Below are 16,519 nucleotides of genomic sequence, written 5' to 3'. Positions count from 1 at the left end.
AAATAATTTAAGGAATATCCGAGTCCTCTTTTTCCCTTAGACTTGTTTAATCTTGTTATGTGGCTTTGAAAATCTAGGGGTATGAAACTTCCCACTGTGATCAGGAAACAAAGTGGAAGTAGAGCGCTTGCCCTGCTCACTGCCAGTCCCAGGTGCTCCTTATTAGGTACAATGGACAGGCTCTCCTGCTGCAGAAATGACCATCATTTCAATCGTATGTCTTCCCGGAAGGAGGGAGTCCGCTATGTCTTCTCTGTCTGCATCAAAAGATTCTAGAGGAATGTGAACACATTTCATGTCCCATTTGTACAACAGAGCCTCAAGCGACCAGTCAGCACTGAAATTAAAAAAAAAAAAGATTGTACTTGGTTTTGCTTCAGGTTTATCTGCACTTCATTTTAGAGAGTAAACCTCTAATAAGAATGATAGTTAAAAACTTTAAAAATCAGGATATTCAGACTTACCTCCTGACTTGGTAAGTAGACCAGAACTGTGTCTTAGGATTCTTCTGCATCAAAAAATATACTGTAGTTAAAATATCTTCAAAGTCTAGGGGGAGAAACGGGCATTACATACATTAATAGACATTAATATGTTGGCTACATTGTGTTTCTAGCCAAATAATAGCCAAAGGAAACTTTTACCTTCTGGTTCAAAGAACACATCAGAGGCAAGAAGAATGTCTTGTGGCGGGAGAGCCAGCAGCTCCTGGGACATGTGACCCCATGTTAGCCCTATGACCCGCACCTGGGGCACGTGGTTGATGTGGCAGCTTTGCTGACAGATTTCCAGACAGTGTGGCAGCTCACAGCTGTCCGACAAGATCACTTCAGCACCACACTTTGCAGCCAGAATTCCTGGGAGGCTCACTCCAGCTCCTATCTAATGGGAAGGTTTAGATTTAGGGGCTGAGATGAGATAAGAGTGCGTGCTTGCCTTCCATGCAATCGACCCACACTTGATCCCTGGCACCCTGTATAGTAGTGCCCCCCCAATCCTCCCAGGAGTCAGTCCTGAGCACCATTGGGTGTGCCACACCCCAAAAGAAATTGTTTTCAGAAACCTATGTTAAGACACATCCTAAAGGTCAGGTGTGTCAAGCTTGATTCTTGGTCCTTACTGTGTAACTGACTTTACATGAAAATCACAAATGTCCTCCCGATGTTCATTAATTTGCTCCAGTGGGCCCAGTTAACATCTCCATTTTGAGACTTGTTACTGTGTTTGGCATATTGAATACTTGCCAGGCTTTGCTGTGGGCGAGATACTCTCTGTGGCTCTCAGAGAGGGGCGGAGTAATCGAACCCAGCTTGGCCGGCCTACCGCTGTGCTATCGAGCGAGAAAATCACTTAAATTGCTAAGAATCTACAAGATTTTCCAGCAGGGTCTTGGAAACTGCAAGGTAATAAGCTAGGAATGTCTTACCTGTTTCTTGATCTTTCTCAGACTTGACCCACAGCCCACCCAGGTCTGCTTTTGTGCCTTGGAAAATCCTGAAGGTCACGGAACATTTGAAATAGAAGCTCCCCATTTGGGGGGGATAAACATGAACATACAAAAAACGGCTTCATGGGGTTGGAGCCGATAGCACAGCAGGGAGGGCGTTTGCCTTGTACACGGCAGACCCAAGTTCGATTCCCAGCATCCCATATGGTCCCTGAGCACCACCAGGAGTAACTCCTGAGTGCACAAGCTAGGAGTAACCCCTGTGCATTGCCGGGTGTGACCCAAAAAACAAAAACAACAACAACAACAAAAAAACAGCTGCATGATATGCGGCACTAAAGGTTTGGAAGAAAGGAGTTGTTCAGGAGAGGTACAGCAGGGAGGGAGCTTGCCTTGCACACAGCCAACCAGAATTGATCTCTGGCAATCCATAAGGTCTCCTGTGCATTTCTGGGGTGTGGCCCAAAAACAAAAAGGCAGCACATGGAAGGGTGCAGTGCAGGAGTCTGGACAATCCTGCTTGGGACACCCTAGAGATCAATTCCCAATTAGTCTGTGGGATTTGCTTTAGAGTAGGGTCAAACAATGAGCTTGTCCAGAAACTGATCTGTTGAACTCAGGTATGTGGGTTTTGTGACAGATCTTTAGGCTCCCATTGAGTTGGGGATGGGCTACCTTCCCCCATCTGTTCTTCCGGAAGCCTGGCAGTAACGCCCATGAACTCCCTCTAGGCTAAATAAGCTCATTAACCGGCCATGATCCAGAGATTCATAAATCTAAAGAGGTAAATGAGTTGCAGAGATGTTTCTGGACCCTGCGCCAGGCCGAGCTGCCCAGGGTACCCAATGTCACCATCCAGTTAAAACCTTTTTTTTTTTTAGTTAAAAATTTAACTCCAAAAATAAATAAAATAAAAATTTAACTCCAACAAAAATAGCAGTACTCCAACATTATTAAGAAAAATAAAATAATTAACTCTAGGGACCAGAGCAATAGTAAAGCAATAGGGCATTTGCCTTACAGGTGGCTGACCCAGGTTCAATCCCCAGCATCCCATATGGTCCTTGGAGTGTATTGCAGATGTGACTCAAAAAGAAAAAAAAAATTAACTCCAGCTACCATTACCCCATTCAAAAACTTTGAATTCCAGAGCTCACAGCTAACTCTATACCACTGATGAACCAGGAGTAGCACACCACATTGGATAGGGTCTAAAGTAGAACCAATCTCGATTAAGAAAATATAAACACACAAGGCTTAACCAGTAACAACACGGTAGTAATCTCTTCTACAAGAGCTTAACGGCTCCATGGTGATATATAGTAATACAAATCTTCTAGGAAAATATTTTTTGATCATTTTTAGCAAGTTATAACAAGAAATATAAAATAAATTATTTTGGGCCTGCTATAGGGGCAGGCTTGAGGGGTGGCTGGGAATACACTAGTGGTGGGAATAGTGTTGGAATATTGAAAATAAAAAATCACGAATGACTTTATAAACTTAAAAAAAATAGAAAACACCCCCATATCTAGTGCTCCTTATAGTTTATGCTTGTCTTTTTACACGTTGGTCCAGTCACCCGATTCATAAGTATTTGCAGCAGCACATACACTTAAATGTGTGAGCCAAGATTTCTGGAAATGAAATCATTGGGAGAGGGAGCATGTTCTCGGCAACTAACGGTGCTCAGGGTCTGCTCCTGACGGAGGTGTGGGGGGATGCTTTGGGGAATGTAACCCTGCTTCTTCTAGTCCTTAGTCCCTTTCTCTACTCAAAAGCATTTGTTACCTCTAGAACAGCTTTGCCTGGGAGAGACCTTCTGTGAAACCACAGGTACTGGGCCAGGACCACCGCACAGGGCCAGACGTACATTCCATACTGGTGGTGCAGGACCTGGAGAGAAGACGGGTTGGCTTGTTTTTAAGTGTAGCGAAGTAGTTTTTATTGACTGAAACTTGCTTCGAAGCTGGATTAATAGTAAAGCAGGGAGGGTGTTAGCCTCAGACATAGCCAATCCTGGCCCCCTATGTGGTCCCCCAAGCATAACAAGCAGTGAACCCTGAGAACTGCTGGTATGACCCACATCCCCCAAAAACACTTGCAGACCGGAACAATCTTACAGTGAGCAGGGCATTGCCTTGAATGCGGCTGACTTGGATTCGATCCCCTGCATCCCATATGGTCCCCCAGCACCACTAGGAGTAATCCTGAGCATCACCAGGTGTACCCACTTCCAAAAAGAAAAGATGAGGAAAAGGGAAATATGTACTCAAGAACATATCTGGAGGGGCTGGAGTGATAACACAGCATTTGCCTTGCACGCAGCCGACCTGGGTTCAATTCCCAGCATTCCATATGGTCCCCTGAGCACTCCCAGGAGTAATTCCTGAGTGCATGAGCCAGAAGAAGTCAGCCCTGCGCATCGCTGGGTGTGACCCAAAAAAAAAAAAAAAAAGGAACCTATCTGGAAAACAAGCTTCTCCAGAGCAGAAATCAGCAAATACAGAGACAAACCAGCCATATGTTCAAAGAAGAACGTGAGCTTGAAAAAATGAGCCTGTCCAGAGACTATGAAATAAAGCTCCCAGAAGAGAGCAACATAGAATGTCCTGACTGCGAGCCAGGTTGTCTTCACCAGGGCAGCTGGGGGAGGGGGGGTTGAATGTCCCTCCCCACCCCAGCAGAACCCAAATGCAGCCATGCTCAAGGCCACTCTCCACAGGCTTGGACGAGTCTCACCTGTGACCAAACCTGCAGAAAACCCAGGTATGGGGACCCATGACTGAGATCTCCAAGCTTGCTAGGAATGGGACTGGGCCTCCTCCCCCAAGCTCCCCAGTTTTCCAGTAGCTTGGCAGTCACGCCCACAAACTGCCCCCCCCCCCCATGCCACATAATCTCATCAAGGCCAAGATTCAGAGACTGTGAAATAAGTTTCCCGGAAAAAGAGCAACACAAAACGTCCTGGACCTCTTATACTCTAGCCCACTGACTGATGTACCAAAAGTAGCACACATCTGTTTGGGTTAAACATACATACTTGTGATCTCTTATACAAAGGCTCTAGGATGAAAAACAACAATCTTCACCCACTTTCCTCTTACGGTGGTGGAAAGGTACATGTTGCTGGGATTGGTGTTTGAATATTATCTGTAATGAAGTATTATGAACAACTTTGTAAAAATGAAATTTTAAAAAAAGAAAAACAAACAAGCCTGGAAAAACATTTGTTTAGGGGTCAGACCCAGCAAGTGCTCAGAGCACCATATGGGATTAAAACACCTTCACCTCCCACCCCTGCAAAAAAATTTGGGAGCAACAAACACACTTGATACTGAAAGAAAATAGTCACACTTGTGCCCACACTCTCCATTACTAAAATGACAAGTTCCCTTTGCTCTAGTTTCCATCCCATGGAGGCATATAAAATAGCAATGCAGAACTGGAGCTATAGTACAGCGGGTAGGGCGTTTACCTTGCATGCAGCAAACCCAGGTTTGATCCCCAGCATCCCGTGTGGCCCCCTGAGCATCACCAGGAGTAATTTCTGACTGCAGAGCCAGGAGTAACCCCTGAGCATCAGCAGGTGAGACCCACAAAAGGCAAAAAAAACCCCAGCAATGCCATGTGCTAAGCCATGCCAGTAACTCACACTGCACTGGTCATCATAGCCCTAAAGGAACAGTGACAAACTCCCTACTCGGCGTGTACAGGCACCAAATATTTTTGTTTTGCTTTTTGGGGTCACACCCAGCATTGCTTGGGGGTTACTCATGGCTCTGCACTCAGGAATTACTCCTGGCAATTCTCGGGGTACCATATGGGATGCCAGGGATTGAACTTGTGTCGGTGGCCAGCAAGGCAAAAGCCCTCCCCACTCCAGCCCCGAGTGAGCACTTCTTGATGGGTGATCACGCACTGGCTGCGGGGGCTGTCCTGGACACAGCTTAAGTGGGAACTACATTTCTAGCCACCCACACACGGATACCAGGCAAGGCTGGAAGGCAGAAACGTCAATCAGACCCGTGAGACTTCTAGGCCAAAGGTAGGTGAACATCTGTTGAAGTTTTGGACCAGAAATGGTGCCCTGGGGTGTGAGGCCCTGGGGTTCCATCCCAACCATGACAAAAGAAAAGTTGGTTTGCCAACAGGGAACAGCTTGGTTGCAGGACGGTTGAATTCCAGTTAGGGAACTCAGACTTTGGAAAGCACTAACTTATGCAAGCGCTTGGCGAGATCGCTCACATTTACAATGATCCCGCTTCCGTTCCGACTCCAGATCTGAATTTACTAGTGGTGTGACCTGTAAGTTCAGATCTGGATTTTTGGGGGCAGACAGGGTGGGTGGAATGGAGAGTACTGCATCATGGCAGGAAAGCACTAGCCTCACGTGCCTCCCATCGGGTTTACTCCTAAACACTGCTGGATGTTGCTCCAAAGGCAAGCAGTTGCCCTGGAAGGAGTTCTCACTATGTTCCTGTGGGTTCCCACTATGAGGCCCGGCGGTTTGTCACCTATGAGGTGACCGCACTGCCATGTCTTCCAGGGACCAGCCTGCATCATCCTCAGGATATAATGGAGGAAAACCTCCCTGCGTGTCAACTGTCTGGAGACCCAGGATGGTCAGGCCCTGTTGGACTGGTGACTGCAGCCCGCCCAGAGTGCCCAGGTCGCGAACCTTGGTCCATGCAGGGGATCACTGCCATCACTGGGGTCTATGGGGTCAACCTGGGGACAATGGTGGTGGGAAATGTTGAAACATTGTTATGACTGAAATTCAATCATAAATAGGGTTTTGGTGGTCTATCTCATGGTGAGTCAACTTTAAAAAAATAGTAAAGTAAAGTAAAAGTAAAGGTCCTCCCGTTGTTCATCGATTTGCTTGAGCGGGCCCAGTAACGTCTCCATTGGAGACTTTGTTGTTACTGTGTTTGGCATATCGAATAGATCACGGGGAGCTTGCCAGGCTCTGCCGTGCGGGCGAGATACTCTCGGTGGCTTGCCGGGCTCTCCGAGAGGGGCGGAGGAATCGAACTCGGGTCGGCCATGTTGGCAGCGTGCAAGGCAAATGCCCTACCGCTGTGCTATCGCTCCAGCCCTTTAAAAAAATAAAGCAGTCAAAAGAAAAATATCTTTTTGGTTTTTTGAGCCACACCTGGCAATACGCAGGAATTACTCCTGGTGGTTGTCTGGGGACCATATGGTTGTCTGGGGATGCTGGGGATTGAACCCAGGTTGGCTGCATGCCTACCAGCTGTATCTCTTCAGCACCCTCAGTGCCCCCCCCCAAAAATTTTTTTTTTTTTTTTTTGCTTTTTGGGTCACACCCAGCGATGCCCTGAGGGTTTTTCCTGGGGATGCTTGGGGGACCATATGGGATGCCGGGATTGAACCCAGGCTGGTCACGTGAAGGCAAATGCCCTACCCAATGTACTATCACTCCACCCCTTCCCCCCCCAAAAAAAATTCTTAATGCAGCTTCAGGCCAATGAGGAAGTCACTAAGTCACTGCAAACTACTCAGTTACAATGCCAAGAATCCAATTGGTGATTAGATTATAAACTGGGAGGTACTTGATTCCCTTGAACGTGAATTTCAGATGTGGTTCCAGGGTCCAGTGCTTGCCGATGTGACCTGTATTAGATCTCCAAATGGCACTACAGAAAAATACTGAAACACTGACTCCCTGGAGAGTGGGGGCCCGCGGGGTGATTTGTCTCTGAAACCGGGGCAGTATATCAAGAAAATTTGGGAGTTTCCATTCTAAAGGGTACTAGGAGGGGACTGAGCACTCTATCATAAAGACCCGAAGGTCCAAACTTAACCAAGCAAATCACTTAACAAAGCTATTTCTGCTTAAACTCTGCTGCTAGCTTCCTGAGTACAGCGGGGACCCAGCAAGAATCAGAGAAAACTGATTCGCCTCCTGGATTTCATCTGGGATCTGACCAAAGTTACACAGATGTGATGTGATATAATCTCATAGGGTCTAATCTCACATGGTCTGTGGTCACACCCTAAATCTGGAAAGCAAGCAACTGGTATCTCAAACTGAACATCCCCAAACTCGGAGGTGGATTATCCTTTGACTTCACTAAATCCCAGCACGTTTCAGGCCAAAACGAGTCATCAAAAATCAAGCTTAAGTGTAATGAACAGCTGCAAATCGTAAATTCTTGGGAAATCTTGGGAAAGCGCGGCACCCTCGGGGAAAGCTGCTAGGACTAACCGGTTACTGGGCCGTCAGGAGCTTCGTGAGAGACCGTATTTGGACAGTAAGGTGCCACCCAGGTCTCAGGGCTGATCGGGGACGCCTTTGCAGAGTAATAAAAAGATCTAATTGCCACTGCTGGGGCTGGAGAGTTAGCACAGCGGGTAGAGCTATGCTTGCTGTGCAGGATGACGACTCGGGTTCGAATCACCGCAGCGCAGCACACAGGTTTCCCCCCCAGCACCATCAGGAATGCTTAGGAAGAGGAGTAACGTCACTGCCCTGGCAGCACCTATGGAGAGAGGGCTCCAACGAACTCCTGCTCCCTAAACTTCCTGCTGGGAAGACATTCAACGCCAGCCCTCGCGGCTCAGCGGTGCTCCCAAGGCAGGACCCCGGGGACCCCGATCCCCCAGCCCCATTTCCGCCGCCTCCCGGGAGGGGGCCGCGCTGCACGCACCTGCGGGACCCGCACCTCCAGCACGGCCCCCTGGGCGCCCGGGCCCCGCTCCTCCGAGAACCGAAAGCGCTGGACCCGGGCCACATGGCCTGGGAGGCCACGCCCGTCCGGAGGGGGGTCGGGGTGGGCAGGGGCCAGCTGAGGGCGCGGGGCTGCCAGCACTGCGCGGCGGGGAATTCCAGGCCGGCCGGACCGCCACCCAACGCCACGTGGCCCTCGCGGCCTGCGGGGGAACTACAAGCAGACGACGAGCGCGCGACAGGCTCCGACCCGCAAACGCGCCACCAGGCCCCGCCCGGGCGCCGGAAGCAGGCCCGGGGGAGGGGGGGCGGGGGGGGAAATAGGCGGAGAGGGTGGCGCCGCAGGAAGTGACGCGCGCCGGAGGCGACGGGGGCGGGGCCTACGGGGAGGGGCGCCTTGGGACCAGCCCGACCTTCCCAACATGGCGGCGAGGCGGTGCGCGGGGGGCGGAGCCCGGAGGGGCCCGGACCAATGGCGCGCCGCGAGCGGCCGGGGGGGCGGGGAGAACGGCCGCCGCAGGCCTGACCCGGAGCTCGGGCGGTGGTTGGGCAGTGAATTTTCTGGAAGGCGGCTTGAAAGGCGCCGGGCCCGAGCCGAGGGCGTTGCGTGGCCGCCGCCGGGACCTGGCAGCGGGGGGCGCGTGGGGGTTTGGAAGCGAGCGGCGCCCAGGTGGTCGCAGACTCCGCCGGCGACCCCCGCAGGATGAACCACAAGAGCAAGAAGCGGATCCGCGAGGCCAAGCGGAGCGCGCGGCCCGAGCTGAAGGACTCGCTGGACTGGACGCGGCACAACTACTACGAGAGCTTCTCGCTGAGCCCCGCGGCCGTGGCGGTGAGCGGCGCCCCGGACCCCCGCGCGGCCCCGCCCGGGAGCGCCCCGCGCGCGCCCCCCGGGCCCGGCGACCCCAACCCCCCCGCCCGGCGTCCCCATCCCCGCCCGTCCCAGCGCCCCTAAACTCTGGCCTGTCTCCCCGCCCGGCGTCCCTAACCCCGGCCCGGCGCCCTCCGTCCGCCCCGGCGCCCCCTAACCCGGGCCTGGCGCCCCCAACCCTGGCCCGTCTTCCCCGCGCCCGCCCTGCCCGCCCCGGCACCCCCCACCCGGTGCCCCCAACCCCGCCCGTCCCAGCGCCCCTAAACCCTGGCCTGTCTCTCCAGCGCGCCCCCCCCCGCCGGCCTGGCGCCCCCTAACCCGGGTCTGGTGCCCCCAACCCTGGCCTGTCTCCCCTGCACGCCCAGCCCGCCCCTGCAACCCCCACCCGGTGCCCCCAACCCCGCCCGTCCCAGCGCCCCTAAACCCTGGCCTGTCTCTCCAGCGCGCCCCCCCCCCCCCCCGCCGGCCTGGCGCCCCCTAACCCGGGTCTGGTGCCCCCAACCCTGGCCCGTCTCCCCTGCACGCCCAGCCCACCCCTGCACCCCCCACCCGGTGCCCCCAACCCCGCCCGTCCCAGCGCCCCTAAACCCTGGCCTGTCTCTGGCGCGCCCCCCCCACGCCGGCCCGGCGCCCCCTAACCCGGGTCTGGTGCCCCCAACCCTGGCCTGTCTCCCCTGCACGCCCAGCCCGCCCCTGCAACCCCCACCCGGTGCCCCCAACCCCGCCCGTCCCAGCGCCCCTAAACCCTGGCCTGTCTCCCCGCCCCGCGCCCCTAACCCCGGCATCTCCCGCCCCTCGCAGGATAACGTGGAGCGCGCCGATGCGCTGCAGCTGTCAGTGGAGGAGTTCGTGGAGCGCTACGAGCGGCCCTACAAGCCCGTGGTGCTGCTCAACGCCCAGGAGGGCTGGTCAGCGCAGGGCAAGTGGACGCTGGAGCGCCTGAAGCGCAAGTACCGCAACCAGAAGTTCAAGTGCGGGGAGGACAACGACGGCTACTCAGTGAAGATGAAGATGAAGTACTACATCGAGTATATGGAGAGCACGCGCGACGACAGCCCCCTCTACATTTTCGACAGCAGCTATGGCGAGCACCCCAAGCGCAAGAAGCTGCTGGAGGACTACAAGGTGCCCAAGTTCTTCACCGATGATCTGTTCCAGTATGCGGGGGAGAAGCGCAGGCCGCCCTACAGGTAACGGCCCGGTGTGCCCGGCGGTCACGGAACAGTGGCTGTCCCGTCCGATGCCCGGGGGTGCTGAGCTGAGCTGCTGGGTCTGATGTCTGACATGGGGGGGGGCCTTGTAGCCCGAAGTAAGGACCAGGTGTACCCTGGAGACGGCCCGGTGTTAATTCCCGCCTTGGGCATTTCATCCCCTAGGTGGTTTGTCATGGGGCCGCCGCGCTCGGGCACTGGAATTCACATCGACCCCCTGGGGACCAGCGCCTGGAACGCCCTGGTGCAAGGACACAAGCGCTGGTGCCTGTTCCCCACCAGCACGCCCCGGGAGCTCATCAAGGTGACTCGCGAGGAAGGCGGCAACCAGCAGGACGAGGCCATCACGTGGTTTAACATCATCCACCCCCGGACGCAGCTCCCCACCTGGCCGCCGGAGTTCAAACCCCTGGAAATCTTACAGAAACCTGGAGAGACTGTTTTCGTGCCAGGTACCAATGGGCCGGAGGAGGCCCCTTCTTTGGCTCGCGCTCGGTAGTGGAGCAGAGTCCCGGGGGGCCGCTGTCTGCTCCTCGAGCCCCAGGCAGATGACTTGCTAAGCCACCTGCCCCGGCCCCGGGCCCCCTGCAGCAGGTTTTCGCCCATTTCTGTAAGTCGGGCTTGGAAGCAGGATTTCTGGCTGGGGCCCGGCCCGTGCCCTGCGTGGCCACCTTCTGGCTCCCAGCTAGGAACTCCAGGAAGCAGCGCTTTTTTATTATTATTTTTTGTTTGTTTGTTTTTTTCTGAATTGCCTTTTGGGTGGGAGCTGGAGCACAGCTGGCTGTGTCCTCAGCTCACCCCCAAGCAGTGCTGGGTGGCGGGGTACATGCCAGGGACATGTGCCAGGCCTGTGCTCAGCCCATGTGCCGTCTCTCAGCCCCGCCAATGGCCTGTTTCTGGGGGCGCTCAGGGCGGCATCCCCAGCGGGGCCGCACCCGCTCACCCACCCCTGTTGGCTTTCAGGAGGCTGGTGGCACGTTGTGCTCAACCTCGACACCACCATCGCCATCACCCAGAACTTTGCCAGCAGCACCAACTTCCCTGTCGTGTGGCACAAGACGGTAAGAGGGAGGCCGAAGCTCTCGAGGAAGTGGTACAGGTGAGTGGCCATCTGCTTCCTCTTTCTTCTGCGTGGGGGAGAGGTCAGGGCCATGCCCCGATGGGCCAGCCTGGCGGGCCCGGGCACTCTCTTCTCGTGGGCCCTGTGCGTTGGTTCCGTCTCCGAAGCCGGAGGTCTGGGGTCTGTTTTGGTGCTTCCTTTTTTTGTGGCCGCAGCCCCCTCCCCACTCGAATGTCCTCCCCAAGTTCTTATGAGCAAGCGTCCTGGAGACTCAGCTCTCTGTTTATCCACAGAACAGATACTGCACGGGCAGCGGCAGTGCCAGCCACCCCCAGCCACCCCGTGCCACTGTACCCCAACCCTGGCCTGGAGGGACCAGCTCTCGGGGTAAGAGGGGTTCCGGCTTGGTGCTCGGCCTCCCTGCGGAGAGGCCGAGCAGGGGTGGTGGCCGTGTGCCCGAAGGCTTCGTGCCAGGCAACGAGGGGAGGGCGCGGCCACGGCCCCCCGCCCCGGGGACCTGCTGGGGCTGTGTCCTCGGCCGCTGTTTCTCATGGCCACTGGCTGCCAGACTGACAGGCGAGCCTGACCCCAGCCGCCTCTTGCTGCTTAGGGCCGTGCTGTGGCAGGAAAGGTGCTCGGTCCACTGCGGGGACTGTCCCCAGGGGTCCGCTGGCCGGGGCCGCTCGGCCCCGCGTGACCCGGCCCCACGCGCTCTGGGCCTGCCGCCGGTCTGGCACTGCGGGTAGCTGGTTTTCCTCCCGGAAGAGCCGGCGTGGCCTCCGCTGTGGTCGCAGCCCTTCCTCGAGGGGCGTCTCAGCCGCCCGCGCTCACGGCCCCATCTCCCACAGGATCCTGAAGCAGGAGCACCCCGAGCTGGCCGTGCTGGCCGACTCCGTTGACCTGCAGGAGTCCACGGGCATTGCCTCGGACAGCTCCAGCGACTCCTCCAGCTCCTCCAGCTCCAGCTCATCAGACTCAGACTCGGAGGTGAGGCTGCGTGGGAACTTGCCCGCGAGCGTGTGAGGGACAAGGGGGATGGGGGAGCATGCCGGGCGGGGGCCCCTGCTGCCCGGCAGCAGTTTACGCTCCCATTCGCATGCCCAGACCCCGGGAACCCCCCCGAAACCCTGCCCTGTAGGAAGGACGGGGGAGTCGGGGCACCCTGGGGGCTGCACCGAGCCCTCGGGGACCGGCTGGTCCCTGTGAGACTTGGCCAGGCCACAGCTTGGCTCTGCTCTGGGGGGGACCTCGTGTCTGCCCAGCCCTGGGGCTGGCAGAGAGATGCTGCCCGCGACCCACCAGCGCTGACCAGCGTGAGCAATCAGCAGCCTCTTCCCCGCAAATGGCTCATCCCGCGGGCCTGGGCTGGGCGACTGTCCTGGCGGGCTGATGTTCGTCTGGCTGATGTCCTGAATGTTTGGCCTCCCTCCTGCAGTGCGAGTCGGGGTCCGAGGGCGATGGCGCAGCACACCGCAGGAAGAAGCGGAGGACGTGCGGCATGGTGGGCAACGGGGACACCACCTCCCAGGACGACTGTGTGAGCAAAGAGCGCAGCTCGTCCAGGTGACCCCCGGTGCGCACAGTCCCGCCGTGCCCGTCTCCGCGGCCGCCGGGGTCTCCAGGGCCAGCCTGAGAGGGCGTCCGAGGGGTCCGCAGACCAGGGCGGGCCCAGGCGCCGGGAGCAGGGCCGAGTCACAGCTGCAGCTCCGGGAGCTTCGCTCTGCTCCCAGGTGTGGGGCGGCCGGTGACGCGTGATGGAAGGAGAGTCTGTGGAAGGTGCCAAGGAAACCCTTTACATTATTTAATAAAAATCCAGCTCATTTTATCTCCTGGGAAGTGTTTTCCTTGGAGACTTCCCCCCTCCCCCGGTGCTTTCGGCCTGCAGGGGGTGCTGGTGAGGCCTCGTGCCCCTGCAGAGTCCAGCCAGCTTGTCCAGCTGGCTTAGTTCTGTTGGGTTTGCTTTGTAAGCCAGGTGGGGTTTCCATCAGACGATCGGGTGTCTGGGTCGGGGAGCCAGCCTCTCAGAGGCCGACCCAGCAGACTTGGGGTGTGGCGGCTGTGCGCCCCAGGACCAAGCCTGCCCTTTGCCTCTGGAGGCGGGGGCAGTGGTTGACCGTGACAGTGGTTGGGATTGTAGAGTCCAGAGGGCCTGAGCCGTCCGCTGCTGCAGGTGACAGCCTGTGAATTCGTCGTGCCCAAGCAACTTTGTGTCTTTATTTTCTTTCACTGCCACTGTTTTGGGGGTGCACCTGGTGGTGCTGTGCTGTGCAGTGCTGGGGAGCGAACCTGGCCTCATCCCCTTCAGCCATCTCCGGCCCGCGCGTGTTTTCTGATATATCTTGGGGCCAGAGTCATTGGCATAGCGGGGAGGGCACTGGCCTTGCAAATGTGGCCAGCCCAGGTTGGATCCCCGCCATTTGTATGGTCCCCTGAGTACTGTCAGGAGTGATGGAAGCTCCGTCAGGATGCAGAGCCTCGGGAACCCCTGTGCACTACTGGGTGTGGCCTCATATCTCTGCCATCACCAGGGACGGCCACCCCCAGAGGTCTCCCCCGTGTTTACAGGACCAGGCCTGTTTCTCCCGCGCCCAGACAAGGCACCGGGAGAAGCTCCGGTTTCTCTCCATACCTGGCTGAGGCTCCGGGTGTCCTGAGGGAGCTCCCAGCTCCCAGCGGAGTCGCCTCCTGCAGGGCCCCTCAGGGTTTCCAGCAGCTGCTCCTGGGGGCTGGGCACACCCCAGCGGCAGTGCAGATGCCCAAGGCACCCCCAGAGAGCAGACTCCTTTCTTAAAGCCCGAGCCAAGGCCTCACCGTGGCCATCCACCTGCCAAGCCCAGTCCCGCACCAGCATGACGCAGGCCCCCAAGAAGCTCCAGGTGTGAACCCTGGGCACTACCAGGTGGGACTCCCGATCAGGAAAAGGGCTGGGGGGAGAGAAGCCGCAGGTGCTGGGAGTGGAGGGCCAGGCCGGGCGCCCCCGAGGCTCGTGCAGCCTGTCCTTCCTGAGGGAGGCGAGTGCTCCTTCCACGGAGCTGCCCGCACCCCCAGGGACCTCCCAGAGGCTGAGGGGATGCAGGTCTGTGGGGACATGGTTCCTGAAAGCTTCTGCGGGTCATTGTGTGGTGGCTGTCTTGGGGTCCAGACTGTGCCTACGGTGTTCTGAGGGGTGGACCGGGTGGGCAGGCGGCAGGAACAGGGTCAGTGTCTCGTGTGATGTCACAGAACGGGAGTCCTACCCACCGGAGCACCCTGTCCCTCACACACCAGTGGGCCCGCGAGGCAGGAAGCCAGCTCCCTGTGACTGAGTGGGTGGGTGGGCGCAAGACGCCCTAGCCAGGCTCTCACCCGGCCTGACTACACCGGAAGCCTGAGCCCCCGCAACTTAAGAAAAAGAAAGAGGAACTGGCCTATGGGACAGACCCCTGAGAAGTGTTGAAGCAGGCAGGAGGGTCAGGGAGCCCCCCGCAGCCTGTGATCCCAGGATCAGAGATGTTTGTGCACACGTGTGTACCTGCGTGTACATGAGCATATTGTGCCTGTGTGCTTGTGTGTATGCGTATGTGTTTGTGTGCACCCCTGCCGCATCAAAGCATTCCGCTGGGCCAGAGATGGCCCGACGGGCTGAGCGTGCGCTGCGTGCAGCAGGAGATCCTGGCTGGGAAAAGCCCTAGAGTGCTGGGTGTGGTCTCCATAGCAAACCACCAGCCAAACAGCTGGAAAACTGAGGCTCCATTGTACCCCGCCGACGGTGGCCACAGTGCCCTCTGGTGGTGGTATTTACCAGGCTCGGTTTGTCGCGAATTCCCAAGCTGGAGTCCTAAAGGGCAGGACCCACCCTTCCCCCTCCCTCTACGGAGGGCCGCTGGGTCTGTCTGCCCATCTCTGCATCTCTGAGCTCTTTCTGTCCCTTGCGCCAGCTCCTAGACTGACATTGTAGCTGTCACAGGGATGAAACGCGGTCCTCGTTTTAAGTAAAACAACTTGATTTGAAGTCAGAGCAATGGTTCAGTCAGTAGGGCCTTGCACACAGTTGGCCAACTTTGATCCCCCGCATCCCATATGGTCCCCTGAGCCCCTCAGAAGTAATCCCCGAGTGCAGAGCCAGGAGTGAGCCCTGAGCACAGCTGGGGGTGCCTCCCTCCCCCCCCCCAAAAAAAGAACTTCATTTGGAGTCAGGATTTTGCATTGATTTACTCCTTTTCTCATTGGTTTATGCTATTGATTCTCATGTGAAAGTCAATAACTGAGTAAAAGAGCTTGCACATCTGGGATTTCTGGTTTTTTTTTTCCCCTTTAGTTTTTGGGCCACACCCAGCATAGATCAGGAGTTACTCCTGACCCTGCGCTCAGGAGTCAGTCCTGGCAGTCCCGGGGGACCATATGGGATGACAAAAGGACCAAACCCAGGCCAGCCACGTGCAAAGCAAGCACCCTGCCCACTGCACCATCGCTCCGGCCCCTTTACATTATACTTTTGGGGCCAGGAATGTTGCTCCATCCTGGAGCACACCTGAAGCCCCTAGACTCCATCCCTACCACCAAATATTTTTTTTTCCCCCAAATACTTTTAACCAGAGAACAGGGAACAAAAAGACAATCTCCAACACTTTGAGACCTCATGGTCAGAAATTCAGATCCAGGGCCAGAGCAATAGTACAACAGGCAAGGTGCCTGCCTGGCATGTGGCTGATCCAGGTTTGATCCCCAGCACGACATAGGGTCCCCTGAGTACCATCAGGAGTGATCCCAGAGTGCAGGGCCTGTAGCAAGTAAGCCCTGAGCACAACTGGGGGTGACCCCTCAAAACAATGATTTCGAGTCCGTGAATTGCTGACAGCTGAAGTCACCTGAGGCTGAAATCCCGGAGTGAAGTCGGGAGGGCAGAGGAACGCTTTGGGTTACAACATAAGTATCTCAAACAGTCACAGTTCAGCGACACAGTCTGGAAGGACAAAGAAGCAACATAGAATAGTGCCCTTTCGCCCTCATTCCTCTGCCTACCTCAGAACTTTCTGGAAAGGTTAGTGAGGGGGAGAGTTCATCTGAAGCAGCTCGAGCAGAATTCAGGAATTCCAGAACTCAGTCTCAGGCTGCAGCCAGGGAGCTTGACTGGCCGCCAGCAGGAGGCGCTGCTCCAGCCCGCACCAGAACCAACCTGAAGCACAGAGCTGGGAGTAGCCCCTGAGCACCATGGGGAATGACCCAAAAACAAAATAAAAAAGGCTGCTCTCAGGGG

General features: G+C 56.4%; 2 protein-coding genes across 5 annotated transcripts in view; one reads left to right on the top strand and one right to left on the bottom strand.

The window, feature by feature from the left end:
- Nucleotides 1–40: 40 nt before the first annotated feature.
- METTL23 (methyltransferase 23, arginine) lies at nt 41–8,285 on the bottom strand. Of its 2 annotated transcripts, XM_056115660.1 has the most exons (5): nt 8,122–8,285; nt 3,239–3,343; nt 645–882; nt 465–549; nt 41–337 (listed from the first exon to the last, which is right to left on the bottom strand). In XM_056115660.1, exons 2-5 carry the CDS (start codon nt 3,320–3,322, stop codon nt 163–165), a joined length of 582 nt encoding a protein of 193 aa, XP_055971635.1. In that variant the 5' UTR covers nt 3,323–3,343; nt 8,122–8,285; the 3' UTR covers nt 41–162. The 2 variants fall into 2 exon arrangements, with proteins under 2 accessions (XP_055971635.1, XP_055971636.1); XM_056115661.1 differs by lacking the exon at nt 8,122–8,285 and having other exon boundaries at nt 3,256–3,327.
- A 469-nt stretch (nt 8,286–8,754) lies between these two features.
- Nucleotides 8,755–16,519, top strand: part of JMJD6 (jumonji domain containing 6, arginine demethylase and lysine hydroxylase) — a 151,015-nt gene continuing 143,250 nt past the window's right edge. The window contains exons 1-7 of one of the 3 annotated variants that reach the window (XR_008792606.1): nt 8,755–8,973; nt 9,814–10,202; nt 10,389–10,675; nt 11,187–11,322; nt 11,577–11,670; nt 12,132–12,270; nt 12,719–12,838. Coding sequence is in view for 2 of the 3 variants with exons in the window: in XM_056115654.1 (XP_055971629.1) it covers nt 8,845–8,973; nt 9,814–10,202; nt 10,389–10,675; nt 11,187–11,322; nt 12,132–12,270; nt 12,719–12,850 (1,212 nt within the window). In the remaining variant the exon portion in view is untranslated. Of the gene's footprint in view, nt 8,974–9,813; nt 10,203–10,388; nt 10,676–11,186; nt 11,323–11,576; nt 11,671–12,131; nt 12,271–12,718; nt 13,034–16,519 lie in introns of those variants that run through there. The other 2 variants (XM_056115654.1, XM_056115653.1) reach the window with 2 other exon arrangements.

This window comes from Sorex fumeus, unplaced genomic scaffold (assembly GCF_029834395.1).
Source record: "Sorex fumeus unplaced genomic scaffold, SorFum_2.1 ptg000029l, whole genome shotgun sequence".
Classification (NCBI taxonomy): Eukaryota; Metazoa; Chordata; class Mammalia; order Eulipotyphla; family Soricidae; genus Sorex; species Sorex fumeus.
This window is presented reverse-complemented; position numbering and strand designations above follow the sequence as displayed.